Source organism: Hemiscyllium ocellatum, unplaced genomic scaffold, assembly GCF_020745735.1.
Source record: "Hemiscyllium ocellatum isolate sHemOce1 unplaced genomic scaffold, sHemOce1.pat.X.cur. scaffold_532_pat_ctg1, whole genome shotgun sequence".
Taxonomy (NCBI): domain Eukaryota; kingdom Metazoa; phylum Chordata; class Chondrichthyes; order Orectolobiformes; family Hemiscylliidae; genus Hemiscyllium; species Hemiscyllium ocellatum.
Window position 1 is genome coordinate 60,616 of NW_026869102.1, and position 27,943 is coordinate 88,558.

General features: G+C 49.5%; 1 protein-coding gene across 1 annotated transcript; it reads left to right on the forward strand.

Annotated features, from left to right (window-relative positions):
• LOC132813909 (kinesin-like protein KIF22) lies at nt 1–27,519 on the forward strand. Its single transcript, XM_060823290.1, is given in 16 exon segments — nt 1–43; nt 5,603–5,816; nt 8,437–8,479; nt 8,482–8,566; nt 9,235–9,395; nt 9,824–10,033; nt 10,411–10,520; nt 11,410–11,530; nt 16,993–17,146; nt 17,293–17,410; nt 19,165–19,348; nt 19,608–19,776; nt 20,026–20,099; nt 21,490–21,681; nt 25,672–25,728; nt 26,850–27,519. Coding segments are annotated over 15 exon segments (1,911 nt in total). The 5' UTR covers nt 1–43; nt 5,603–5,613; the 3' UTR covers nt 26,880–27,519.
• Nucleotides 27,520–27,943: the final 424 nt, after the last annotated feature.

Here is a 27,943-nt window from a genome sequence, read left to right on the forward strand (position 1 = left end):
GAGGCGGGAGGAGGCTCGTTGTGTTTAAAATGGCAGCAAACAGGTAAAAACCGGCCTCTTACCTGGTGTTATTTATAGTAATCTGAGGTCACTGTACACTACACCCATTATGGTGTCACCATCCAACTATATCCCCTACATTCACATCCAAATCATGTATATAAATGACAAATTAGTGGACCCAGCACCGATCCTTGTGGCGCTCCACTGGGCACAGGCCTCCAGTCTGAACAACAACTCTCCACCACCACCCTCTGCCTTTCCCTACAGCTCAAACCCTGGCAACATCCATCTTTCCAATAGGAAGGAGATCAGAACTGCATGCAATATTCCAACAGTGGCCTAACCAATGTCCTGTCCAGCCACAACATGACCCTCCCAACTCCTATACTTAACACTCTGCCCTACAAAGGAAAGCATACCAAACACCTTCTTCACTATCCTATCCACTTGGGACCCCACTTTCAGGGAGCTATGAACCTGCACTGTTGTTCTACAACACTCTCGGACCTTACCATTAAGCGTATAGGTCCTGCTAAGATTGGCTTTCCCCAAAATGCAGCACCTCAAGTTAAACTCCATCTGCCACTCCTCAGCCCACTGGCCCAGCTGATCAAGATCCCATTGTAATCTGAGGTAACCTACTTCACTGTCCACTACACCTCCAATTATGGTGTCACCATCCAACTATACCTCCTACGTTCACATCCAAATCATTTATATAAATGCCGAAAAGTAGTGGACCCAGCACCGATCCTTGTGGTGCTCCACTGGGCACAGGACTCCAGTCTGAACAACAACCCTCCACCGCCACCCTCTGTCTTTCCCTACAGCTCAAACCCTGGCAACATCCATCTTTCCAATAGGAAGGAGATCAGAACTGCATGCAATATTCCAACAGTGGCCTAACCAATGTCCTGTCCAGCCACAACATGACCCTCCCAACTCCTATACTTAACACTCTGCCCTACAAAGGAAAGCATACCAAACACCTTCTTCACTATCCTATCCACTTGGGACCCCACTTTCAAGGAGCTATGAACCTGCACTGTTGTTCTACAACACTCTCGGACCCTACCATTAAGCGTATAGGTCCTGCTAAGATTTGCTTTCCCCAAAATGCAGCACCTCACGTTTACCCAAGTTAAACTCCATCTGCCACTCCTCAGCCCATTGGCCCAGCTGATCAAGATCCCATTGTAATCTGAGGTAACCTACTTCACTGTCCACTACACCTCCAATTATGGTGTCACCATCCAACTATACCTCCTACGTTCACATCCAAATCATTGATATAAATGCCGAAAAGTAGTGGACCCAGCACCGATCCTTGTGGCACTCCACTGGGCACAGGCCTCCAGTCTGAAAAACATCTCTCCACCGCCACCCTCTGTCTTTCCCTACAGCTCAAACCCTGCCAACATCCATCTTTCCAATAGGAAGGAGATCAGAACTGCATGCAATATTCCAACAGTGGCCTAACCAATGTCCTGTCCAGCCACAACATGACCCTCCCAACTCCTATACTTAACACTCTGCCCTACAAAGGAAAGCATACCAAACACCTTCTTCACTATCCTATCCACTTGGGACCCCACTTTCAAGGAGCTATGAACCTGCACTGTTGTTCTACAACACTCTCAGACCTTACCATTAAGCGTATAGGTCCTGCTAAGATTGGCTTTCCCCAAAATGCAGCACCTCACGTTTACCCAAGTTAAACTCCATCTGCCACTCCTCAGCCCATTGGCCCAGCTGATCAAGATCCCATTGTAATCTGAGGTAACCTACTTCACTGTCCACTACACCTCCAATTATGGTGTCACCATCCAACTATACCTCCTACATTCACATCCAAATCATTTATATAAATGCCGAAAAGTAGTGGACCCAGCACCGATCCTTGTGACACTCCACTGGGCACAGGCCTCCAGTCTGAAAAACAACTCTCCACCACCACCCTCTGTCTTCTCCCTTCAAGCCTGTTCTGGATCCAAATGGCTAGTTCTCCCTGTATTCCATGAGATCTAACCTTGCTAACCAGTCTCCCATGGGGAACCTTGGGAAACACCTTACTGAAGGCCATATAGATCACGTCCACTGCTCTGCCCTCCTTCGGGACCAACAGGCCTGGGTTCAAATCCCACTTGTCCCAGAAACTTTTATTAGCGCCTCTGAACAAGCGAATTACCAAACATTGAACCAAATACTAAAATGTACAAGCAAAAGTAAGTAAGAGCATGTTAAGGTCAAAATGTTAGTGGATGAGCCCCAGCCAGAAGCCAGCTCTTAAATACAACTTACACTCGATCAACTCTGGAGCTATTCCGGCATACCTTTCAAACAAACATCACTTCCAGGCCGACACTCTCTGGACGGAGGTGAAGGGAGGAGTATGCTGGCTTGCAACGCAGAGTGATACCAACAGCATGTCCCAATCTCTCTCCACAGGAACATTTTCCCAAGCCTCCACCACCACCCTCTGTCTTCTACCTTCGAACCAGTTCTGTATCCAAATGGCTAGTTCTCCCTGTATTCCATGAGATCTAACCTTGCTAATCAGTCTTCTATGGGGATCCTTGTCGAACGCCTTACTGGAGTCCATATAGATCACATCTACTGCTCTGCCATCATCAGTCTTCTTTGTTGCTTCTTCAAAAAACTCAATCAAGTTTGTGAGACAGGATTTCCCACGCACAAAGCCATGCTGACTATCCCAAATCAGTCCTTGCCTTTCCAAAGACATGTACATCCTGTCCCTCCTCATTCTCTCTAATTTTGTCTTCCCTCACCTTGTCCTGAGGGAAAAGACCTTGACCCTTCACCTTATCAATGACCCTATACTCCTCTCAAAGGTCAACCCTCAGCTTCTCCCTAAAGCTCAAACCTTCCGTGGGTGGCATGGTGGTTAGCACTGCTGCCTCACAGCGCCAGAGACCCGGGTTCAATTCCCGACTCAGGCGACTGACTGTGTGGAGTTTGCACGTTCTCCCCGTGTCTGCGTGGGTTTCCTCCGGGTGCTCCGGTTTCCTCCCACAGTCCAAAGATGTGCGGGTCAGGTGAATTGGCCATGCTAAATTGCCCGTAGTGTTAGGTAAGGGGTAAATATAGGGGTATGGGTGGGCTGCACTTCGGTGGGTCGGTGTGGACTTGTTGGGCCGAAGGGCCTGTTTCCACACTGTAAGTAATCTAACCTAATCCTTGTTAATCTTTCCCTTTCTCACCTCAAACCTATACCCCTCTAGTTTTGGCCTCCCCTGAGCAATAGTGCTTGACTGTACACCTTGTATATGACCCCTGTGACCTTTATGAACCTCTATACGTTGCCACCCCCCAGCCTCTTCCCATACCTCAAAGCCTGACAGCCTCACTTGTAAGTCTTTCCTGAACCCTTTCCAAGTTTAGCAATATCCTTCCTGGAGCAGGGAGACCAGAATCGAACACCGCATTCCAAATGCGGCCTGATTGTAAGACGTTGGAGCAGAAATTAGGCCATTCAGCCCATCGAGTCTGCTGTGTCAGTTGATCGTGGCTGATGGGTCTTTCAACCGCATTTTCCTGCTTTCTCTCTGTAACCTTTGATCCCCTTTGGCAATCAAGAACTTATCTATCACTGATTTAAATGTGCCCAATGACCTGGCCTCCATAGATTCCCCACTCTCTGGCTGGAAGAAGTTTCTCCTTCTCTCAGTACTACAGGGTCTTCCCTTTAGTCTAAGGCTGTGCCCTTGGGTCCCAGTCTCTCCTGCCAATGGGAACGTCTTCCCAACATCCACTCTGTCCAGTCTGGTCAGTATCCTGTAAGTTTCAATCTGATTCCACTTCCCCCTTCTAAAACCCATGTCCCAGTGTACAGCTGTGAGGTGACCTCCCACCTTCTATACTCCATATCCTGCCCAATAAAGGCCAAATTCGGCCTTTGCTATCCGATCTTACTGCGACTCCACTTTCAAGGAACAATGAACCTGTACCCCCAGGGGAACACTCCCAGGACGTCACCATTAAGTACATCAGTCATGCCCTGGTTTGCCTTTCCAAAAATGCAACATCTTACACTTATCTAGATTAAACTCCATCTGCCAATCTGTTCAAGGTCCTGTTGGACTCTGAACTTTCTTCATTGTTCACTACCCCACCAATTTTGATGCCATGACCCCTGGACTAAATGCACTGACTCGTAAAGGCAAGTGTACTTAATGCTGCCTTCACTCCATCCTGTGTACCTGTGACCCTGCTTTCAAGGCACTGCCAACCCACACCCCATCAAGGACACGTTTGACCAAGTGTGGCATCAAGGAGCCTGGGTAAAACTGGAATCGATGGGGATGGAGAACTTCCCTGGCACATAGGAGGCCAGTCCTCTCAATTCCAGGACATGCCTGGAGGACCTCCTGAGGATCATGCCCTGGAGCCAACCAGCTTCAGCTGCTTTATCGCTGACCTTGTCTCTGCTGTAAGGTCAGAAGTGGGGACGTTGGCCAATGAGTGCACAATGTTCAGCAGCTTTCACAACTTCTTAGATACTGAAGCAGTCCAGAAGCAACAAGACCTGGATTCTGTTCAGGTTTGGGCTGACAAGTGGCAAGTGATATTCGCATTGCACAAGTGCTAGGCAATGACTCTCCTATTGGAAACAATCTAACCACTGCCTCGTGACATTCGGTGGTGTTGCTATCATAGAATCCCCCGCTACTAACATCCTGGGGGTTACCTTTTATCAGAAGCTGAACTGGACTCTCCATACAAATAAAAAATGAGGTCTGCAGATGCTGGAGATCACAGCTGCAAATGTGTTGCTGGTCAAAGCACAGCAGGCCAGGCAGCATCTCAGGAATAGAGAATTCGACGTTTCGAGCAAGGGCTTATGCTCGAAACGTCGAATTCTCTATTCCTGAGATGCTGCCTGGCCTGCTGTGCTTTGACCAGCAACACATTTGCAGCTGTGATCTCCATACAAATACTGCAGTTACTCAAACAGATCAGAAACTGGGAATCCTACAGCCAGTAATTCAGCTCCTGGCTTCCCCAAAGCCTGTCTAATGTTTACCAAGTACAAGGTGGGAGTGTGATAGAATATTCCCCACTTGTCTGGATGGCCACAGCTCCAATACTTGAGGCTTGACCCCTAACCTGAACAAAGTAACTTGACTGGTACCACATCCACACTCTCCACTACCAGCAGCAGTGTGTATCATCTACAAGGTGTACTGCAGGAGTTTGCCAAAGCTCCTGCACCAACACCTTCCAAACCTGTGGCCCCTTCCATTGAGAAGGACAAGGGCTGCAGATACATGGGAACTCCACCCCCTGCAAGTTCCCCTCTGTGCCCCTCACCATCGAGATTTGGAATACATCGCCATTCCTTCAGTGGTGTTGGATCAAAATCCTGGAAATCCTTCCCTCAGGGCATTGTGGGTTTACCTACAGCACATGGACTGCAGTGGTTCAAAGAGGGAGCTGACCACCATCTTCTCAAGGGGCAATGAGAGATGGCTGGTAAATGCTGGGTCAGCCAGTGGTACTCACATCCAACAAGCTCTCCCTCAGCAGTAATGACCCTATTGTTAACTGTTTTTATCTTTTTCTCTCTTTCTCCATCCAGTGCAGTTGACAATGTCTAACCTACCTCCTGCGGATGTGCAGCCCTTTAGGAAGATGGCCAGTTCCCATCACCGCCGGGTGAAGGTGGTGGTCCGGCTCCGACCCTACCAGTCCACAGAGGATGAGCAGCAGGAGGGCCCCTGTGTGCGTGGCCTAGGCACCCGCTCGCTGGAACTTGTGAACTGGAGGAGCCGGACAGAATCCATGCAGTACAAGTGAGTGTCCTACAGGTGCCCCTACACTGACAGACCCATGCCCACCATCCCACCACCTCCTGGCTGGGACTGATGTGGCTGTAAGGTCAGAACAGAGCACAATTGCAGAGATCCGAGTTAACACTCAGCAGTGATAATACCCTTCCTCACCATCCTGAGATGGCCAAAGGATACAGTGGGATAGAGATAAATAGATAGATGGATAGGGTGGAGACTTGGCAGAGAAGTGGCAGATGGAATTTAATCCTGAAACATCTGGTCACTCTGGGCTGGGCTGTGGGGGCTTGGGAAAACGTTCCTGTGGAGAGAGATTGGGACATGCTGTTGGTATCGCTCAGCGTTGCAAGCCAGCAGACTCCTCCCTTCACCTCCATCCAGAGAGTGTTGGCCTGGAAGTGATGTTTGTTTGAAAGGTATGCCGGAATAGCTCCAGAGTTGATCAAGAGTAAGTTGTATTTAAGAGCTGGCTTCTGGCTGGGGCTCATCAGTTCCCCATCCACTAACATTTTGACCTTAACATGCTCTTACTTACATTTGCTTGTACATTTTAGTATTTGGTTCAATGTTTGGTAATTTGCTTGCTCAGAGGCGCTAATAAAGGTTTCTGGGACAAGTGGGATTTGAACCCAGGCCTGTTGGTCCCGAAGGAGGGCAGAGCAGTGGACGTGATCTATATGGACTTCAGTAAGGTGTTTCCCAAGGTTCCCCATGGGAGACTGGTTAGCAAGGTTAGATCTCATGGAATACAGGGAGAACTAGCCATTTGGATCCAGAACAGGCTTGAAGGGAGAAGACAGAGGGTGGTGGTGGAGAGATGTTTTTCAGACTGGAGGCCTGTGCCCAGTGGAGTGCCACAAGGATCGGTGCTGGGTCCACTACTTTTCGGCATTTATATAAATGATTTGGATGTGAACATAGGAGGTATAGTTGGATGGTGACACCATAATTGGAGGTGTAGTGGACAGTGAAGTAGGTTACCTCAGATTACAATGGGATCTTGATCAGCTGTGCCAATGGGCTGAGGAGTGGCAGATGGAGTTTAACTTGGGTAAACGTGAGGTGCTGCATTTTGGGGAAAGCAAATCTTAGCAGGACCTATACGCTTAATGGTAAGGTCCAAGAGTGTTGTAGAACAAAAGTGCAGGTTCATAGCTCCTTGAAAGTGGGGTCCCAAGTGGATAGGATAGTGAAGAAGGTGTTTGGTATGCTTTCCTTTGTAGGGCAGAGTGTTAAGTATAGGAGTTGGGAGGGTCATGTTGTGGCTGGACAGGACATTGGTTAGGCCACTGTTGGAATATTGCATGCAGTTCTGATCTCCTTCCTATTGGAAAGATGGATGTTGGCAGGGTTTGAGCTGTAGGGAAAGGCTGAATAGGTGGGGCTGTTTCCCCTGGAGCGTCGGAGACTGAAGGGGTGACTTTATGGAGGTTTATAAAATCACGATGGGTGTGGATAGGGGCAGTAGGCCAAGTCTTTTCCCTGGGGTGGGGGAGTCCAGAAGTAGAGGTCAGCGGTTTAGGGTGAGAGGGGAAAGATATAAAAGGGATCTAAGGGGCAACTGTTTCAGCCAGAGGATGATGCATGTATGGAATGAGCTGCCAGAGGAAGTGGTGGAGGCTGGTACGATTGGAGCATTTTAAAAGGCATCTGGATGGGTATATGAATAGGAAGGGTTTGAGGCAAATGGGCCTAGTGCTGACAAATGGGACGAGATTAGGTTAGGCTATTTGTTCGGGATGGAGCGAAGGGTCTGTTTCCGTGCTGTCCATCTCTCTGACTCTAAGTAGGGATATTATTAGTCATCAGAACCCTGAAGGGCTCTTGTTATAGTGTGATGGTGCCTTGGGTGTGGTTGGAGGGGAAGGGTTTCTCAGTTTCATTTTTCTAATATTTGGGGAAAGAAAACACTGTCTTCCTTTTGGAATCTAACTACATATCTGCAGGTTGTGGGAGGGTGCACCCTCTCTTCATATTCTTAAGGAATCACTTCAGCGGCAGATACCTGCTCTTTGAGCATCCGGTGTGGAGGAAGCAAGGCTTTGTAGGTCTTCCTCATGTAGGTAAGTAGCAAGCTCACCTCTTCACGTTTATGTCTACAGCTGGGTGTCCACGTGATGACAACGGAGGTGTTTGTGAGCACCAGTCACATTTCACTTGTCTGATTTAACTTGCTGAGCTGGACACTTGTGGCAAATTACATTTGGAAACGGTGATGGCTTTTTGCAAAAGGACGTTATAAAAGTGTTCATGATTACTGTCCTGAATTTGTACTGAACCTTTCTGAAGTTCTTCAGACCAGCTGCGCGCTGTTTTCCCCAGCCAACGTTATTTTAATTCTATTTCTGTCGTTAGTCTTTGGTTTTGGTTCATGTTGCAATCACCCCAATGGGCAGTTGTTGCTTTTAGTTTGGGTTATTTAAAGAAATGGAGTTTGGGTTCCTCTGCACTCCTGAGTTTGCCTGTGGACAGGGAAAGGTGGAAATTTGGCATTTGTGCTAAACCCTCGATTTACAATGGTAAATCACACAGACGTTTACTGCCTAATTCAACATTAATGTATCAGTCTGTGAAACAGCTGGACCCTTCAGTGTACTAAACCTCACCTCCTCCTGTCTCTCAGCTTCGATGCTTTTTATGGTGATGACACCTCACAGCTGGAATTCAGTATGTGAATTCAGTGAAACCGATCCTATCCCATGTCCTGAATGGACAGAATGCCAGTGTCTTTGCCTATGGCCCTACGGGAGCAGGTGAGTGAGTGAGTGAGTGACTGTCCACTGTCCTGCCTCTTTCCTTAGTGACCAGCCCCCTCACAGAGCCGACAGCCTTAAAACCTGTCCTTTAACATTTAGACTAAAATGTCATGTTGCATTGTCAAACACACTTGCTGCACACCAGAAAATAGACAGGCAGGGAGGTTAAGGTCATGAAGGACATCAGTGAATCTGTGTCAACAGGACACAGCGATAGCATTCACGGCTGTTCCTTTGGGAAATTAATAACTGTTTGATTCTGGCCTTGAAACAAAACTCTCTCAATTAACTTCTCTCCCCAATTATTGTCCTTCACTGTTACCTGTCTAGTTAAGAATGTGCAGGGTTTTTGTGTAAAGGAAGTCAGTTAGTGACCGTTCAGCACAGTACCCTGTCAGGGCTCTTGAAGAGCTGATCTCCTACTCTCCTGGGTTATTACAACCTAGTTAGTTTAGCTTATAGGTATCAGTGTTATGTTAAACTGTTACATCAAGGGGTTAACCTAAACTGTCTGTTTGAGGTATTTTTATTCCAGACTACCAAAGGGTACGATCTCTGGGACAAATCGAGAGGCTTACAGGTTGAGTCCACGAGGGATTCCCTGGGCCATCTCCGATCTGTCCATATTCCCCTCTCCTGTCTTTATTTGTTTTTCTCATTGATAGGTAAGACCCACACCATGCTGGGCAGTCCCAAACAGCCCGGAGTGGTCCCTCGTTCTCTGCTGGACATATTTCGCATGGTACAGGAGCAGAGTGACCAGCTGTGTGGACCTTCCTGGAGATTTAATGTGACCATGTCCTACTTGGAGATCTACCAGGAGAAGGTGAGTCTTCTTTGTTGTCCTGGTTAGGTTGGGAAGAGGGACATTAATTCAGAGATTCAGGTTCAAATCCTACCTCAGGCACTGGGGGATTCCACTTAAATGAGTCAGACAAATGACAAATCCAAGAAATAAAACAATAATGGTGACCACAAAACTGGTACCAATTGTCATAAAGAGCCAGCGTCCCTGGGAGCACAGTGTGCCATGCTTTCTCCTGCATCCTGCCCGTGTGGTGAACAGCTCCAGTTTATGGATGTGTGGTCCTTCTTCTATCTCTGTGGTGCTCAATTCCTGCAATACACACACACGCACACACACACGCTCTCAAACACACACACCTTGTGCACCCCCACCCCCTCGTATCCCACAGTTCCCTGCACTCTCCCAGCAGCCTTTTGGAGGATGGTAACATTTCCAACGTCTCTCAGGTGTTGGATCTACTGGAGACCACGCACCAAGACTTGGCGATTCGAGAGGACCAAGACAAGAACATCTTCGTCCCCGACCTGACACAGCAGCGCATCACCAGCTTCGTGGAGTTTGAGCAGTTCTTTCTGCCAGCCACACAAAGACGGACCACAGCCAGCACCAAGTTGAATTGTCGGTCCAGTCGCAGCCACTCTGTGCTCCTGATTAAGGTCCAGCTATGTCGGGTCCCTTTGTTGCTCTTTCAATTATCTTTCTGGTGCTCACACCCTTGTGGTCTCTCTCTCTCTCGGCACACTTTCTTTCTCTTTCATACTGTAAATGCTGTATCAATAAGTGCTACATTAAGGGCTTTAACCACATCGCTCAGGCCTGAGGCTGAAAGATCACACTCACTCTCTCCAGTTGTGCACAGTGTGTAACTCCACTTCCCAACCACCCTCCACCACCTTGCTGTCTTCCCTCAGTGCTCTGTGTCTCTCTCTGTCTCTCCCCGTGCCCCTGTCCCTCCCTCTGCCAGAATGAATGTTGCTTGGTTAGGACGCTCAGCCACCACTCTTGCTCTGATCGAATACTGGTTCTGTTGCAGGTGGTGAAATTGCAGCAAGAGGCACCATTCCGAGAGCTGACAGGGAAACTCTACCTCATTGACCTGGCAGGATCGGAGGATAATCGCAGGACCGGGAATGAAGGTATCCGGTACGTTCACTGCTGTATTTGCCACTTTGATGTCAAGACATGTTCGGGTACCTGCCTAGTAACTTTCAAATAAACAAATTATTATATCCAACTTCAATGATTTTAAAAAACAGCCCCAAGAGTGTTATTCTGTTCTAACATGGGATAAACAGATTGTACACTTTTAACCATTTGACACTACATGTGTAACATATAGCTAACATCCATGATTAGCATTTAGCAAACAGCTTAGCTCCAGCTCTTCGCTGACAGCTAGCTTCACCAAGCCAGTACTACCCCTGGACTTTCTCATCTTCGAGCTTGTTTCTTCTGCATTAAACTAATTCTCCTTTGAGGTTTTCAGTCCTCACTCTCCCAGCTAATCTGAAAACCTGATGCTCTCAGACGTCTTCAGTTTACAGGTAGCATTCTTCCCATGTCCCAGCACCTCGACCAACTCCATTCTGAAGCTGCCTACTAATTCCTAAACTTCTCCCTGAATTCTGACAGCATAGAGCCATGTGTGTGTCTGAGACTTCTCCACAGGAACAGTGTAGTACAGCTGCCTTTCCAGCTGTGCAGTGAACACCTGAGATAGACTCTCCTTCTGTTTTTCTCTTCCATCCTCACTTGCTGCCTGTATCCTTTTGAATTCATCTTTGGTGTCTTCCTCCCCCTCAAATGGTCCTGAGTCACCAATCAACACTCTCTCGCGAAAAGCCCTCCCCTTATTTCTGAATGCTTCCTCAAACTCGCGTTTGTAACGGTCAGCTACATGTATGTTGGGATCAGATTGCTGCTTTACAATAAAGTGAAGGGTATAAAAGGAGGATTTGCTCAGCTTGTGGATTGGCTTGGGACATGCTGATGTTGTCACTGTGTCATGATGCTGCTTTACTGTATTCCTCAGGCTAAAGGAGAGTGGGGCCATCAACAACTCCCTCTTTGTGTTGAGTAAAGTGGTGGATGCACTGAACCAGGGCTTGTGCAGGATTCCCTACAGGGACAGCAAGCTAACCCGTCTGCTGCAGGTAAACCTCACCCCTAAACCGGTTCCTCTCCTCAGGCAGGATCTCTGTGGGAAGGTTCCTGTAGCAGTAGGAGGCACAGTTCTGGGATAACATTCCTGATTGAAGGTGGAGAGTGATGTCGTTGATTCAGAGACTAGGCCCCTGAATTGAAATCGAGGAAACAATAATGGCATGAGCTAGCAATGATGTAGATAATGGCAAACATTTTGGAATGTACATGGGGGAAACGGTCACCCTTGTTCATTGGTCTTGGGCAATGAAATGACCAACGTGAAAGCTAGTCCAACCATGGCTAATCAGGGGAATTACATCCAAGGAGGGGGCATACACATTGGCTAAAGTAAGTATCAGACCTGAAGGCTGGGACCAGGTTAGATTTCTGCAAAGCAGGGTGAAGGAATCGATTACCAGATGAGATGAAGCTTGTGGGGAACATGGAAACTGGTTGTAAAAGCTGTGCAAAGAAAGGTTTAGTGACGGCCAGTGTAGGTCCCTTCGAGTCAGACGGCAATTAATGAGGAAGAAAGATGACAGACCAATTAATACAGAATGCACAAACACACAACTTGCTGGCGAAACTGTGCAGGTCAGGCAGCATCAGTGAGAGTGAACAGGGTTCCACTAACCCTTCAGAACTGATAGCAGGGAGGTAAATGATGCCAGGGAGTGGGGCAGGAAGGAGTGAGCAGATAGGGGGGGGACAGAATTTAGAGCAACAAGTGGGTAGGCAAAGGGATTGTTGGTAAGGTAGGGAAGCGGAGAAGGAGGATGGGTAATAATGAGGACGGAGTGGGTAAAAATGGGGTGACTGTGTGCTGGAGGGTGGCCATTAGGGTTAGTGGCTGGGTCATAGACATGCTCTGAAATAGTCAACCTCAATGAAGGTTCTCCGGTCACCAGGTAAAAGGGAAGTTGGTGTTCTTCAACTTGCATCGGGTCTGACTGCAGTGCTGCAGTGTGCTGGAGACTGGAACATTGGCCAGGAGACACTGGGGTGTTGAACTGGCAGGCAACTCCAAGCGGAGTTGTTTTTATGGACAGAACATGGGTGTTTTACAAGGCAGTCACCAGTCTGTGTTTGGGGACACCAATGTAGAGCAGACTGTGTTGTAAGCAGCAAATACAGTAGACCAGATTCAACAAAGTGCAGGGAAATGACTCTGCACCTGGAAGGTATGTCTGAGACTGTGGGTAATGAGGAGGGAGGAAGGTAAAATTGGCAAGGGTTGTACCTCCTGCAGTAGTATGGGGAGGTGTTGGTCATGGAGGAGGAGTGGACTGGAGGGAACAGTCCCTGTGGAATGCTGACCAGGGAGATGGCAAGAGGTGGGGGAAATGGCAGCTTTTGTTCCTCTGGGACACAGCCTGGTGGAGTAGAAAGTGAGGGTTTGGGGAGGGAGGGGTGGGGTGTGGACTATATTGTTATCAGGGGGAAGGGGGAAACATCCAGGGGTAAGGGCAGGTGTCTGGGAAATGGATCAGACATGGCTAAGGGCCCTGTCCTCAATATGGTTGAGGAGAAAGGTGGACATTTCTGAGCCCCACTGCAGAATGTAGCACCATCGATACGGTGGGAGTTGATGGGTTTGTTCATGGATATCAGACAGTCTGGTTCATTTAGCCTCAGCTCTGCAGCCAACGTCTGGGTTTGTGTTTCAGATCTTCACCATTCAGTTCTTCATTTCAATCTGCATTTTGGTTCTGCCTTCACAAAGGAAGGCCTAAATCATGTCCCGAAAATGTTGGGGAGGGCAAGGTCAAGTGAGAGGGAGGGACGGACGGATGGATGGAGGGAAATCTGTATTACTACGGCAATGGGTGTTGGGGAAATTGATGGGATTAAAGGCCAATAAAATGCTCCGGGCCTGATCATCTCCAACCCGGCACTGAGTTGTCAAACCCTTCTGTCCAACTCCTCCACACTGATCGCGTTTACCAATCTGCCTGTACCTTACCCACATCCCTCGGAACCTTTCCCATTCACGTACCTGTGTAAATGTCTCTGAAATATTGTAACTGTGTCTGCATTTACCACGGCCTCTCGCAGTTCATTCCATATCCACACCGTTCTCTGTGGAGTGGGGGTGAAGTTGTCCCTTTTGGAATCTCTCCATACCCACCTTAAGCCGATGCCCTCTGGTTTTGTACTCCCCTGCACTATGGGCAAGACTGTTGCTACTCACCTTGTCTGTGTCCCTCATAACCTTAAATACCTCTAAGGTCAGTCCTCAATCTTTCTGTCTCCCAGTGAAAAAGTCCCAGCCCATCCCATCTCTCCTTATAATTCAAATCCTCCATTCAGGTAACATGCTGGTAAATTTGTTTCTGTACTTTACACAATCCTTCCTATAACAGCAACCAGAATTGTATGCAGTACTCCAAAAGTAGCTTCACCAATGTCCGGTCCAGCCGCAACGTGCCAACTTCTGCACTCGGTGCTCTGACCAACAAAGGCAAACATGTCGAACATAGAACATTACCTGGACACAGATCTCTCTGCTCATCGACATGACCAAGAATCTTACCATTCACCCAGTACTTTGCATTCCGGTTACTCCGACCAAAGTGAATCACCTCATGTTTGTCTGCATTAAACTCCATTTTCCACCTCTCAGACCAGCTCTGCAGCTTATCTATGCCTCTCTGTAACCTACAACATCCTTCAGCACTATCCACAACTCCACCGACCTTGGTGTCACCTGCACACTTACTAACCCACCCTTCTATACTGCCAACCAGGTCGTTTATAAAAATGACAAACAGCAGTGGACCCAACACCGACCCTTACGGTACACCACTGGTAACTGAGTTCCAGGATGAACATTTCCCATCAACCACCACCCTCTGTCTTCTTTCAGCAAGCCAATTACTGATCCAAACTACTGTATCTCCCACAATCCCATTCCTCCGCAATTTGTACAACAGCCGACTGTGGGGAACCTTATCGAATGCCTTGCTGAAATCCATATACACCACATCAACCGGTTTACTCTCATCTACCTGTCTGGTCACCTTCTCAAAGTACTCAATGAGGTTTGTGAGGCATGACCTACCCTTCACATAACTGTGCTGACTATCCCTAATCAAATTCTTTTCTAGATGATTATAAATCCTATCTCTTCTAACCTTTTCCAACACTTTACCAACAACTGCAGTGAGGCTCACTGGTCTATAATTACCAGGGTTGTCTCTACTCCCCTTCTTGAACAGGGGAACCACATTTGCTCTCCTACAATCTTCTGGCACTATTCCTGTAGACAATGACGATTTAAAGATCAATGCCCAAGGCTCGGCAATCTCCTCCCTGGCTTCCCAGATGATCCTAGGATAAAACCCATCCGGCCCAGGGGACTTATCTATTTTCACACACTGCAGGATTTCTAATACCTCTTCCTTGTGAACCTCAATCCCACCTAGTCTAGTAGCCTGTATCTCAGTATTCTCCTCGACAACATTGTCATTTTCTCGAGTGAATACTGTCGAAAAATATTCATTTAGTGCTTTCCCTATCTCCCCTGACTCGTCACACAGCTTCTCACTACTCTCCTTGATAGGCCGTAATCTAACACTCGGAATTCTTTTCATTCCTTAAATACCTATAGAAAGCCTTCGGGTTTATCCTGATCCTATCCACCAACAACTTCTCATGTCTCCTCCTGGCTCTTCTGAGCTCTCTCTTTAGGTCTTTCCTGGCTACCTTGTATCCCTCAAGTGCCCTAACTGAGCCTTCACATCTCATCCGAACATAAGCTGCCTTCTTTCTCTTGACCAGAGATTCCACTTCCTTTGTAAACCATGGCTCCTGTGCACTACAGCTTCCTCCCTGTCTGACAGGTACATACCTATCTCGGACACACAGGAGCATTTCCTTGAATAGCTCCACCTTTCTAACGTGCCTATCCTCTGCAGGTTCCTTCCCCATCCTATGCTTCCTAAATCTTGCCTAATCGCATTGTAATTGCCTTTCCCCCAGCTGTAGCTCTTGCCCAGAGGTATACACCTATCCCTTTCTATCACTACAGGAAACATAACAGAATTGTGATCGCTATCACCAAAGTGCTCACCTACTTCCAAGTCTAACACCTGGCTGGGCTCATTACCCAGTACCAAATCTAATGTGGCCTCACCCCTTGTTGGCCTGTCTACGTACTGTCAGGAAGCCCTCCTGCACACACTGGACAAAAACTGACTCCTCTATAGTCGCTCTTGCTCTCTCATTGGCAATATACAGAAAACTCCCAACAGGGTGACCTCTCCTTTCCTGTTTCTAACCTCAGCCCATACTACCTCAGTTGACAAGTCCCTAAACATCATTCCTGCAACTGTAATACTGTCTTTGACCAACAATGCCACACCTCCCCCTCTTTTACCATCTTCTCTGTTCTTACTGAAACATCTAAATCCTGGAACCTGCACCAACCATTCCTGTCCCAGCCAAATGCTGCCTTCACTCTCTACTTATGATGCCATTTCCAAGACATTATTACCTGGACCCCTAGGTGTCTTTGTTCATCAACACTTCCTGTTATCTGTGTCAGCCTTGCCCTGATTTACCTTGCAAAAATGCAATAGCTCACATTTATCTAAGATAAACTCTGTCTGCCTCTACTTGGCCTAGCTGAGAAAGATCCCACTGTACTCCTGGATAACCTTCACTGTCCACTATACCCTCAATCTTGGTGTCACCTGCAAAAATATTAACTGCGTCTCCTGTATTCTCATCCCAATCATTTATGTACATGAGACAGCAGTGGATCCAGAACTGATTCCTGTGTTCACTGGCCTCCAGTCCCCAAAAAAATCCCCTTGGCCACCACTCTGTCTCCTACCGCCAACCAATTTTGTACCCAGGTGATCCTATCCCAAGATTATATTGACTCTGGACTAGTTCCCACAGACTGGAGGGGGAGCTTCTGACCAGTCAGCCTGATGTCAGTGGTGGGGAAAATTTCTCAGTCCATTGTATAAGACTGAATAGAGTATCAGGAAACAGTGAGAGGACCGGACAGTGTCAGTATGGATTTAGAAAAGGGAAATCACTCTTGACAAGTAGAATGTAGACCATGACAGCGCAGTCCACTCCCTCAGCCCTCGATGTTGTGCTGACCCTGTGGAACCAATCTGAAGCAGGTTGATCTCACACTCTTCCATTATAATCCATCTGTTTATCCAATGACCATTTAAATGTCCTTGAGGTTGGTGAGTCTCCCACTGAAATCTCCTCGGATTTGCCAAGGATGTGACTGGTCAGGGAGATATGAGGGGGGAGTGGTGGGGGGGGACAGTGAATGTGGTTCACTAGGGCTTTGAGAAGGCTTTGTATAAAAGGGGGAGATGAAGGTGTAAACTGGGTGGTTCAGCCCTGCAGTGTTTGGGTTTAAATGTTGTTGTTCTGTCCCTCCCTGATCTTGCTATGTCACACACGTGCTTTGTTTCCAATGCTGTGTTTGGTTTTGTGGTAGGATTCTCTGGGAGGCACGGCCCACAGTGTAATGATAACTAACATCGCTCCAGAATACAAGTACTACTTTAACACGCTCACCGCCCTCAACTTTGCTGCCAAATCCAAGCTGGTGGTCAACCGTCCTTTCACACAGGAAACCATCCAGCCTATCGGTAAGTGTGGTTACAACCGTGGGGGAGGGAACCCTACATTCCCTGTGAAGTGACTGTGGTGTCCAGGGGAGCGTCTGCCCGTAGTGTGGTAGTGACACACAGCTTCTGCCTTTTTTAAAATATTCTTTCATTCGTTCCTCGTTCAGGCATTTGCCCTTCAAAGCGTTCCTGTGAAGGTTCATCTTCAAGTTTGCAACATCCAGCCAAGAGAACAAAATCAGGAGAGTCTGTGAGTCCTGATTCCTCGGAGGAGCTGGTGTTTAGGTAAGGGGAGGACACTCTGCCTGACTCAGTGTTACAGACCCTCCAACAATGGAGGTTCTTGCAAGTTCCCCAGATGAGATGGGGGACCGTAGGGCAGTGAGCAAAACTGGAGTGAGAAGCTTTCAGGTGAGATGAACAAATAGGCCTTTCTAATAGCAGCTGGGATGGATAGTGTTCCGTGTAGCCATGAGCACAACCCCTGAAGGGGGGTGTGTGCGTGTGTATCTGGTGCAATGGTTAATGACATCATCAAGGCTAGTCTAATGGTGCCTCCCTATAGAAAGGTGGCGAGCTTTCTGAAGAGATTTACCAGGACGATGCTGGGTGTGGAAGGGTTTGAGTTTTACATAGAGGATGGGACTGTTTCATTTTCACCCCCGTGTGGGAGGGTGAGAGGTGACCTGATAGAGGTTTATAAGACAATGAGGAGGTATTGATCGAGTTAATGGTAGTTGTGTATTCCCTAAGATGGAGGATTTCAAAACTAGGGGCACCTTTTTAAGATTAGATTAGACTTACAGTGTGGAAACAGGCCCTTCGGCCCAACAAGTCCACACCGACCCGCCGAAGCGCAACCCACCCACACCCCCACATTTACCCCTTACCTAACACTACGGGCAATTTAGCTTGGCCAATTCACCTGACCCGCACATCTTTGTGACTGTGGGAGGAAACCGGAGCACCCGGAGGAAACCCACGCAGACACGGGGAGAACGTGCAAACTCCACACAGTCAGTCGCCAGAGTCGGGAATTGAACCCGGGTCTACAGGCGCTGTGAGGCAGCAGTGCTAACCACTGTGCCACCGTGCCGCCCACAAGAGATTTAAGGTGAGAGATTTATAGATGATATGAGGGGCAACTATTTGACATAGAGGGTGGTTTGCTTGTGGAATGAACTTGAGGAAATGGTGGGTTGGGTACCGTTACAACGTGTAAAAGACACTTGGATAAGTATGTGAATCGGAAAAGTTTGGGATATGGGCCAGGAGCAGGCAGGTGGGACTAGTTTAGTTTGGGGTTAATGTTTGACATGGACTGGCTGAACCACAGGGTCTGTTTCCCTGCTGTATGACACTGTCTCTATGTAACCATAGAGTGTGATAGAAGCCCATTTGGTTCACTGATCTCCTGTAGAGAAGGCCATCTGCCTTCCTTACCCAGTCTGGCCTACACGTGACTCTGCACAAATGGCTACTAGGGGATTAATGCTGATCTGGCAAGTGATGCTGATGGTCTGTGTACACATTGGAAAATAAGAAGTCTCCAGGCTGGAGCAGAGCTGAGTGAGAGATGGGGGAGTCAGTTGTTAGGATCAACATGGACTGCTCGGAATGGAAAGGAGGTCCTGCAGAGAGACTGAGCAGTTAGGGGTTATGAGCAGATCAAAGCTGGGATCTCCCATTTTTCAGGGCATGTGACTTATCCCAAAGGGCAAGCAGGAAGGGTGGTAGGTGGTTTTGTTGGCATGGCATAACGTCAATACCAAGGCAAGAAATGGCCTTAATTCAGACGATGCAGAATCCATGGGGGTATGGGGAAGCAATATAAAGGGGGAGAAGATCTGGACAGGAGTAGTCCCACAGCATGCAGTGGGACAGAGAATAAAGCAGGAGATAATGAGGGTGGACTGGAAGAGCACATCAACTGTTGGGGAGTGAAATCTTCAGATAGATTGGGGAAGGTGGGCACGGGAGTTAGAGTACAGGGGAGGGATGTGAAGGCACCGTCTCACTGGTGACACGTTCTGATCCAGCCCCTTCCTGAAGCCGGGAGAATATGACCCAGAGGCCTTTGACTCGGACGTGTTGGAACGAATTTCCAATCTGGAAAAGATGCTGCGGAAACACTGCAAGAATGGTCTTCCAGTACTGGGAACACCCAAAGAGGAACGTCTCCAACTCCTAAAAAAACTGGAGGAGAGTAGGCTTCAGATAGAGGTAAGGCCCCTTACACTCGGCTCGGTGCACCCAGACCCAGGAGGGTAGGGGATAAACAGCCCAGGGTCATGGGGTAAATGTGTCTCACGATGGAGCCTGGTTTCAGTACAGGGCCCCTGGAGGATAAGGGACAGGACAGGGTTAGTGTTGTTAAATGTTCAGAGCGCTATTATATTACAGACGGAGGTGAAATGCCAGTGTGTGCAGGAGAGGGTCTGTCTGTGAAATGTCCATGTCTGCTTTCCTTGTGTTGAAATAGAAACTGGAGCAGAGACAGAAGCAGCTGGAGCAAGTGCTCGCTTTGCAAGGAACGGCAGTGGGACAAACCCCGAGGAAGGAGACCTTGTTGAACAGGAATCATCCTGGAGCTCTGTGCAGAGGCTCAGTGGCCAAGCTGAGACAGCAGGCGATAGTGACACCGCTACAGCGTAAGTGAGGTGTTCTGTTGGTGGGGACATGTTACCTGGGAGTGTGGACACATACAGACTTTAGTCATGGTGTCACAGGTTAGGGGGGAAGTGGGGGGAGAGAGCGAGACGGGGATAGCAGGGTAGCTGGTTCATAGCTCAGCCCCTAACCCTGGCCCCTGGCCAGATCTGACCATGTCAATCTCTCCCACTGTATCTCTCTCTCTTTCCCAGCCCCCAGGTCTGACTGTGTTCTCCCTGTTGTTCCAGGTCTGGATAACGGTCAGTTACTCAAAACCGGCGACACACTGGTGCTGAAGAGGAGAGAGAAACTGGATAACAAGGTGTGTGTTCCCACCCAGAGCACGGACTGGAGGCTACAGGAATGAGCCCTTGTCATCCCCGCTATCCAGGCCTTTCAATTCAATCCAATCTCCCCTTGGCCATCTCTGTACAACAATTGGAATGAGGAACTTGGGAACAGAAGGAAGCTGTACAAGCCATCGAGCCTGCTGCAGTGCTCATTACAGTTGGTGGATGTATTTATTGTCACATCTACCAGAGTGGGTGTCTATACCTACCCTACACCAACCAGCGAGCTTACATTGGTGAATAGAGCTCCACCGTGAACTCCCTGCTTGGACAGTCTATGCCCCCACTGATTAAATTCACCCCCCTGCCCCATATGAACCTGTCTTACTGCCTTCAGGGGCCTTTGGACAAGCACCCCAAGTTCCTCAGGTTCTAGATTAGATTAGACTTACAGTGTGGAAACAGGCCCTTCGGCCCAACAAGTCCACACCGACCCGCCGAAGTGCAACCCACCCATACCCCTACATTTACCCCTTACCTAACCTAACATGGCCAATTCACCTGACCCGCACATCTTTGGACTGTGGGAGGAAACCGGAGCACCCGGAGGAAATCCACGCAGACACGGGGAGAACGTGCAAACTCCACACAGTCTGTCGCCTGAGTCGGGAACTGAACCCGGGTCTCAGGCGCTGTGAGGCAGCAGTGCTAACCACTGTGCCACCGTGCCGCCCACCGTTCCTCTGAGCTTCCTCGTGTCCTGCCATTCAGAGTACTCTCTGGTCTTGTCCTTTCTTCCAAAGGGCATCATCTCCCATTTCTACACGGTTCCATTCCACCTGACCACTTCTATCCCCCGAATACCTTCCTTCTCGTTATCAGCCCATCTTCCTGTCCTCCACAAACTAACCATCTTCTCCATTGTTTCTCCGTTATCACAAACAGTAAGAGTCCCAAGCACTGACCCCTGTGGTGTACCACTGGACATTGGGGACTGCTCTCTCAAACTGGGTCCTGCTCAGAGTCTGCAAGCAAGTGAAAGGACAAGTAGAACAGCCATAAACCACATTCATGTTAGTGAACGAGATCACCCTTAACCTCTTTATGACTGCAGTAATGATACTGCGGACAGCATCAAAACTCCAGCATGCTAGAAAGCAGACAAGCCCCTCTCCTGGTGCCTGGTTAATGAAAAGCATGTGATCAGGGCTGCTCTGAATCCACTGTCAGGAAGGGGAGCTCATACGTACCCTGTCAGATTGTTCATGCAACTCCTTCCTCTCAGGGACAGTCTGTTGGCCACATTTAATCATTGTCCCAGGTTTAGTCCTGTCATCCCACCTACCCCCAGTGTAGGGGGAACAGGGGGAGAAAGTGGCGATGGACATTCTGGTAACGTGTGAGCTGGTCGTTGTTTTTCAGGAATGCAGCAGTGACTTGGAGAATGAGTTTGAGCTGACCGTGGATCATGAACTGACTCAGAGACACAAGGATTACATCCTGAACATTCTCAACACCGGAGACCTGAAGCAGCTGAAGACCCTGCAAAGGGTGGGGGACAAGACTGCCAGGCTCATCATGAGCTGGAGGGAACACAATGGACCTTTCAGTCAGGTACCTCATCTCCCACAGCCCCTCCTATTCAGGAAGGGAATCCCCACAGCCAGCTCCCTAGGGTTGGAGAGGTGGGTCATAAACTCCCCCAGAGCTAGTCATTGTTCTACAGTCAGCCTGTGTGAGGGGGGGTCGGGGTGGGGGGGGAAGTGCAGGGAGGGACGTAAATCCAGAGTCTCTGCTTCTGATCACTATCCACGGGTTAGACTGAGAGAATCAACCAAGGGCAACTAAAACAGTCAAACAGGGTGGTACACTGGCTCAGGGGTTAGCTCTGCGACCTCCCAGCACGAGGGATCCAGGTTCAATTCCAGGGGAATTGGCCCCACTACATGACCCACCGTGTTCGGGGTTGGGGGGAATTGGCCCCACTACATGACCCACCGTGTTCGGGGTTGGGGGGAATTGGTCCCACTACATGACCCACCGTGTTTGGGGTTGGGGGGAATTGGCCCCACTACATGACCCACCGTGTTCGGGGTTGGGGGGAATTGGCCCCACTACATGACCCACCGTGTTCGGGGTTGGGGGGGATTGGCCCCACTACATGACCCACCGTGTTCGGGGTTGGGGGGGATTGGCCCCACTACATGACCCACCGTGTTTGGGGTTGGGGGAATTGGTCCCACTACATGACCCACCGTGTTTGGGGTTGGGGGGGATTGGCCCCACTACATGACCCACCATGTTCGGGGTTGGGGGGAATTGGCCCCACTACATGACCCACCGTGTTTGGGGTTGGGGGAATTGGTCCCACTACATGACCCACCGTGTTTGGGGTTGGGGGGAATTGGCCCTGCTACATGACCCACCGTGTTTGGGGTTGGGGGAATTGGCCCCACTACATGACCCACCGTGTTCGGGGTTGGGGGGAATTGGCCCCACTACATGACCCACCGGGTTGGGGGGAATTGGCCCCGCTACATGACCCACCGTGTTCGGGGTTGGGGGGAATTGGCCCTGCTACATGACCCACCGTGTTCGGGGTTGGGGGGGATTGGCCCCACTACATGACCCACCGTGTTCGGGGTTGGGGGGGATTGGCCCCACTACATGACCCACCGTGTTTGGGGTTGGGGGAATTGGTCCCACTACATGACCCACCGTGTTTGGGGTTGGGGGGGATTGGCCCCACTACATGACCCACCATGTTCGGGGTTGGGGGGAATTGGCCCCACTACATGACCCACCGTGTTTGGGGTTGGGGGAATTGGTCCCACTACATGACCCACCGTGTTTGGGGTTGGGGGGAATTGGCCCTGCTACATGACCCACCGTGTTTGGGGTTGGGGGAATTGGCCCCACTACATGACCCACCGTGTTCGGGGTTGGGGGGAATTGGCCCCACTACATGACCCACCGGGTTGGGGGGAATTGGCCCCGCTACATGACCCACCGTGTTCGGGGTTGGGGGAATTGGCCCCACTACATGACCCACTGTGTTCGGGGTTGGGGGGAATTGGCCCTGCTACATGACCCACTGTGTTTGGGGTTGGGGGGAATTGGCCCCACTACATGACCCACCGTGTTTGGGGTTGGGGGAATTGGCCCTGCTACATGACCCACCGTGTTCGGGGTTGGGGGGAATTGGCCCCGCTACATGACCCACCATGTTCGGGGTTGGGGGGAATTGGCCCTGCTACATGACCCACCGTGTTTGGGGTTGGGGGGAATTGGCCCCACTACATGACCCACCGTGTTTGGGGTTGGGGGAATTGGCCCCACTACATGACCCACCGTGTTTGGGGTTGGGGGGAATTGGCCCCACTACATGACCCACCGTGTTTGGGGTTGGGGGAATTGGCCCCACTACATGACCCACCGTGTTCGGGGTTGGGGGGGATTGGTCCCGCTACATGACCCACCATGTTTGGGGTTGGGGGGAATTGGCCCTGCTACATGACCCACCATGTTCGGGGTTGGGGGGAATTGGTCCCACTACATGACCCACCGTGTTTGGGGTTGGGGGGAATTGGCCCCACTACATGACCCACTGTGTTTGGGATTGGGGGGAATTGGCCCCACTACATGACCCACCGTGTTCGGGGTTGGGGGGAATTGGCCCCACTACATGACCCACCGTGTTCGGGGTTGGGGGGAATTGGCCCCGCTACATGACCCACCGTGTTTGGGGTTGGGGGGAATTGGCCCTGCTACATGACCCACCGTGTTCGGGGTTGGGGGGAATTGGTCCCACTACATGACCCACCGTGTTTGGGGTTGGGGGGAATTGGCCCTGCTACATGACCCACCGTGTTTGGGGTTGGGGGGAATTGGCCCCGCTACATGACCCACCGTGTTTGGGGTTGGGGGGAATTGGCCCCACTACATGACCCACCGTGTTCGGGGTTGGGGGGAATTGGTCCCACTACATGACCCACCGTGTTCGGGGTTGGGGGGATTGGCCCTGCTACATGACCCACAGCATGGTTAGGCACTCTTACCCATTGAGTCCACTCCAGCATTTGGTCATGGGTTGATGTTTCTCAATCTCATTCTCCTGCCTTCTCTTTACTGAGACCATGCCCTTGTCCTTCCTGGTTGAGGAACCTTCTCCACATCCACTCTGTCCATCTCCCAGTATTCTGCCCCATCCTTCTATATGATCCACTGAGTCCCCAACCACTCCTCCTGTGACAAGCTCTTCATCCCTGGGATTGTTCATTCTTATAAACCTCCACTGGACCCCTCCATTACCAGCACCGCCATCCTCCGATACAGCTCACAGTATTCCAAATGCAGTCTGACCAGAGCGTTCAACATACTCAGCAGTGTATCTTGTTGTTGTATTCGAGCTGCCTTGTAATGAAGGTGAACATTGGATTTCCCTTCCTAACTATCAACCTGAAGAGAATCCTGAAGTAGGACTCCCTTTCCCCAGTTAGAAAACAGTCCACACCTCTTCCTACCAAACTACGCATTTCACCCACACATCTTTGTCCAGGTGGACTCAGCACATCCATGTCCTTTTGTCCCCGTTCCCCCCCCCAGATACAATGCTGTTTGTTCCTCTGTCAGATGTTAACGTAGAACATCAATAGGTTTGGTCCCAACATGGGCTCTCTGTAGAGCTCCAGTCAGCACCAGCTGCCATCCTGAAATAGCCCCGTGTGTCTCCAGGTTTTGCCTTCTGCCAGTCAGCCAATCCTCTATCCCCTAACACCATGGGCTCCTATCTTATGTAGCAGCTGCTTGGGTGGCACCTTGTCCAAGGCTTTCTGGAAGTCCCAAATCCCCACCATTTCTTTGTTCCCTTTACTTCTTCACCAGCCTCACTTTCCCTCTAACTCCCACACATATCCATATGTTTGGTATACTGTGTGTTTAAGTAGAACACCCTCAGCCCTCTGACCACTGTCCTTCTCCGAGTTGTCCCCATATCTGCTGTACCTGAAGTTTGACTCTTGATCCTTTTCCATACTCTGACCTATTACTTGTTAATACAAACGTCCCCCTCTGCCGAGCCCTCTCCCACTTCCCCCTTTCTATAATGCTCCATGTAACTGGACTCTACACTCTGCAGCTACTGAATTCATTATCAATGAGACTCCTTAGGCCACACCTTCCAAACCCCCAACCACATCCGTCCAGAAGGACAAGGGTGGCAGACACACAGGAACCCCACCCTGTGCAAGTTCCCCTCTGACCCTCTCACCTTCCTGCCACCATTTCTTCAGTGTCACTGGGTCAAACTCCTGGCACTGTCTCCCCAAGGACATTGTGGGGCAATCCATGGGGCACAATTGTAGTGGTTCAAGAAGGCAGCTCCCCACCACTTTCTGAAGGAGCACATTGGAACAGGCAAGAAATGCTGGGCCCAGCCAGTGACCTCCAGATCCCATTTCCTAATAATGAGAGAAGCCCAGGAATAGGGAAAAGAGAGGTGGGAATCAGCCAGCTAATGACTGAGTGGGACAAGTGCCAGGTAAAACGTACCGTTTCTGCTCAACACTGAGCACTTTAACCCGAGTTGATGCTGTGTTCTTTCAGATCGAGGAGCTGGAGAAGATTGGGATGTCATTGAGAACTCTGTCCACTTTCATGAGGGTAAGAATCGGAGAGTGTGTGCAGGGCCTGATGCTGACTTTGTGACCCTTGCTTTGTATAAACACTGACTGGGAACAGATGCAGTGTGATTTGATGTGGATTGGCCAGTGCTGGTGTGGGACTGGGATGGACCGAATCAGACATCACGTGACACCCGGTTGTAAATCCAACCCGTTTATTTGAAATCACAAGCTTTGGGAGCGGTGCCCCATCATCAGGTGGACTGTCTTCAGCTTGAGATTCCAAATGAACCTGTTGGACTGTGGCTTGATATTGTGTGACTTCTGACAGTGTGGTTTCGACACATTGAGTGAGCAGACCAATGCATGGCAGATGCAGTATGATGTGGATAAATGTGAGAATTACCTGGACAGCAATAAATTGGGAAGGGGGATTGGGGGGGCACGGGACCTGGGTCTGTACATCACTCACCTGAGAGTAAGCTTGCAGGTCTTCAAAGGGAGAGGAGTCTTCAAATCCAGGAGCACAGATAATGATACTGACTGTACCTGGAATATAGTGTCTGGGTTTTGGTCTCATTATCTGAGGATAACTATGGAGGGAGTGCAGCAAACGTTTCCTGGACTGATTCCTGATATAGTGGGACTGACATTTGAGAAGAGATTAGATTGGTTCAGGATGACATTTGCTGGCATTTATTGGGGGTGTACGGGAAATGTTGTATGATCCTATAAACCTCCAACAGGACCCGACAGGATAGACACAGGACCTTCCCGATCAGGAATCTGAAACCAGAGGTCATTGTGTTACCGATCTGAAATGGGGAGAAGCCTCTTTCCCCAGAAAGTGGTGGAGCCTGTGGAATCCTGTCCCAGGAAGCTGCTGAGGCTACACTATGGAATGTGTGAACGAGGGGATAGTATTCCAATGGAGCTCTTGGTGCTGAGGGGGGAGGGGGGGTGGGGAATGTTGTGAGACAGCAGGGACAGAGATGGATGGTCAGACATGTTCATATTGAATGGTAGATCAGGCTCAAAGGGCTGAATAGCCTCCTACTATACTGTTCCTATTGAGGTGACCCACACCCGACTGAACAGACAGTGATGATCAAAACCAAACCTTTTTACTGAATAACTATTCTTATATTGCCCATTCCCTAGGCCAACGTGATGAGCTGTATGGGGAGGTGAATACCTGGTGTAGATGAAGGATCACCACATCTTTCCAAGCTGTCTTAATTGTATGTGCCGGAGTCTGGTGTGACAGTAGAAGCCTTCAGTTCTCTGTGTGTGTGTGTGTGTGTGTTTCCTCTGCCTGTTCCTACAACAAGCTCCAAATTCAAACAGGGAGGTCCTGACTGCTCATGAAGAAACTGTGATTGATAACTGTCTTCTGGCAAGTGTGTGCAGTCTGGAGAGTGTGGTGTGTCAAGTGTATGGTGCTGGATTAGCACAGCAGTTCAGGCAGCATCTGAGGAGCAGGAGAGTTCACATTGAAGAGCTGACGAAGGGCGGGCTTATGGCCGAGATGTCAATTCTCCTCCTGCTCTTTGGGTGCTGCCTGACCTGCGCTTTTCTAGCACCACACTCGACTCTGATCTCCAGTCCTTGTTCTTCCCTCTGCCTGTGCTGTGTCTGCTTTGTACGGGGTCACAAACCTCCCTCCTGGCCATTAGCAATCAGTGTTTCAGAGCTGGCTTCTCCTGTGTTATTAAAGTAGGAATCTTGTCAGAATGGAATGGAGCTGAGAATGTATATTTCCACCTCAGCTCACATGTCACTGCTATTGTATTTTAACCATTTGTTTCTTGTCTTTAGCAAATCCTTTATTAAAACTTGTTGTACCATTAAATGGCCAGTGAAACTTGTCCACAGCGCTGCCAATGCTTGCTGCACACTGATGGGAACATAGTGTGGAGTCATCCACAGAAACACACCTGTCCTCCTGTGTGCCAGTTCCAACTTGTGGACAGATTTCCTTGACCCCCCTTCCTCTCTCTCACCCCCACCCCCTTCCAGCACCACTCATCCAGAATCTGGTTTCCAGCATCTGCAGTCCTTGTTTATACATCATCTAAACCTGCTGTGCTTTTCCAGCAGCAAAGTGACTCTCCTCACTTTGACCTTGGGCTCCTTGATATCAGGGATGGTCACTCTCCACTCTCCCTGTGTAATCCAGCTGTTTTACCCATGCTCCCCATCAGTTATCTCAGAGGGTGGGTCTCCCCTCACCACCTTGTCCAAACCTTTCTCCT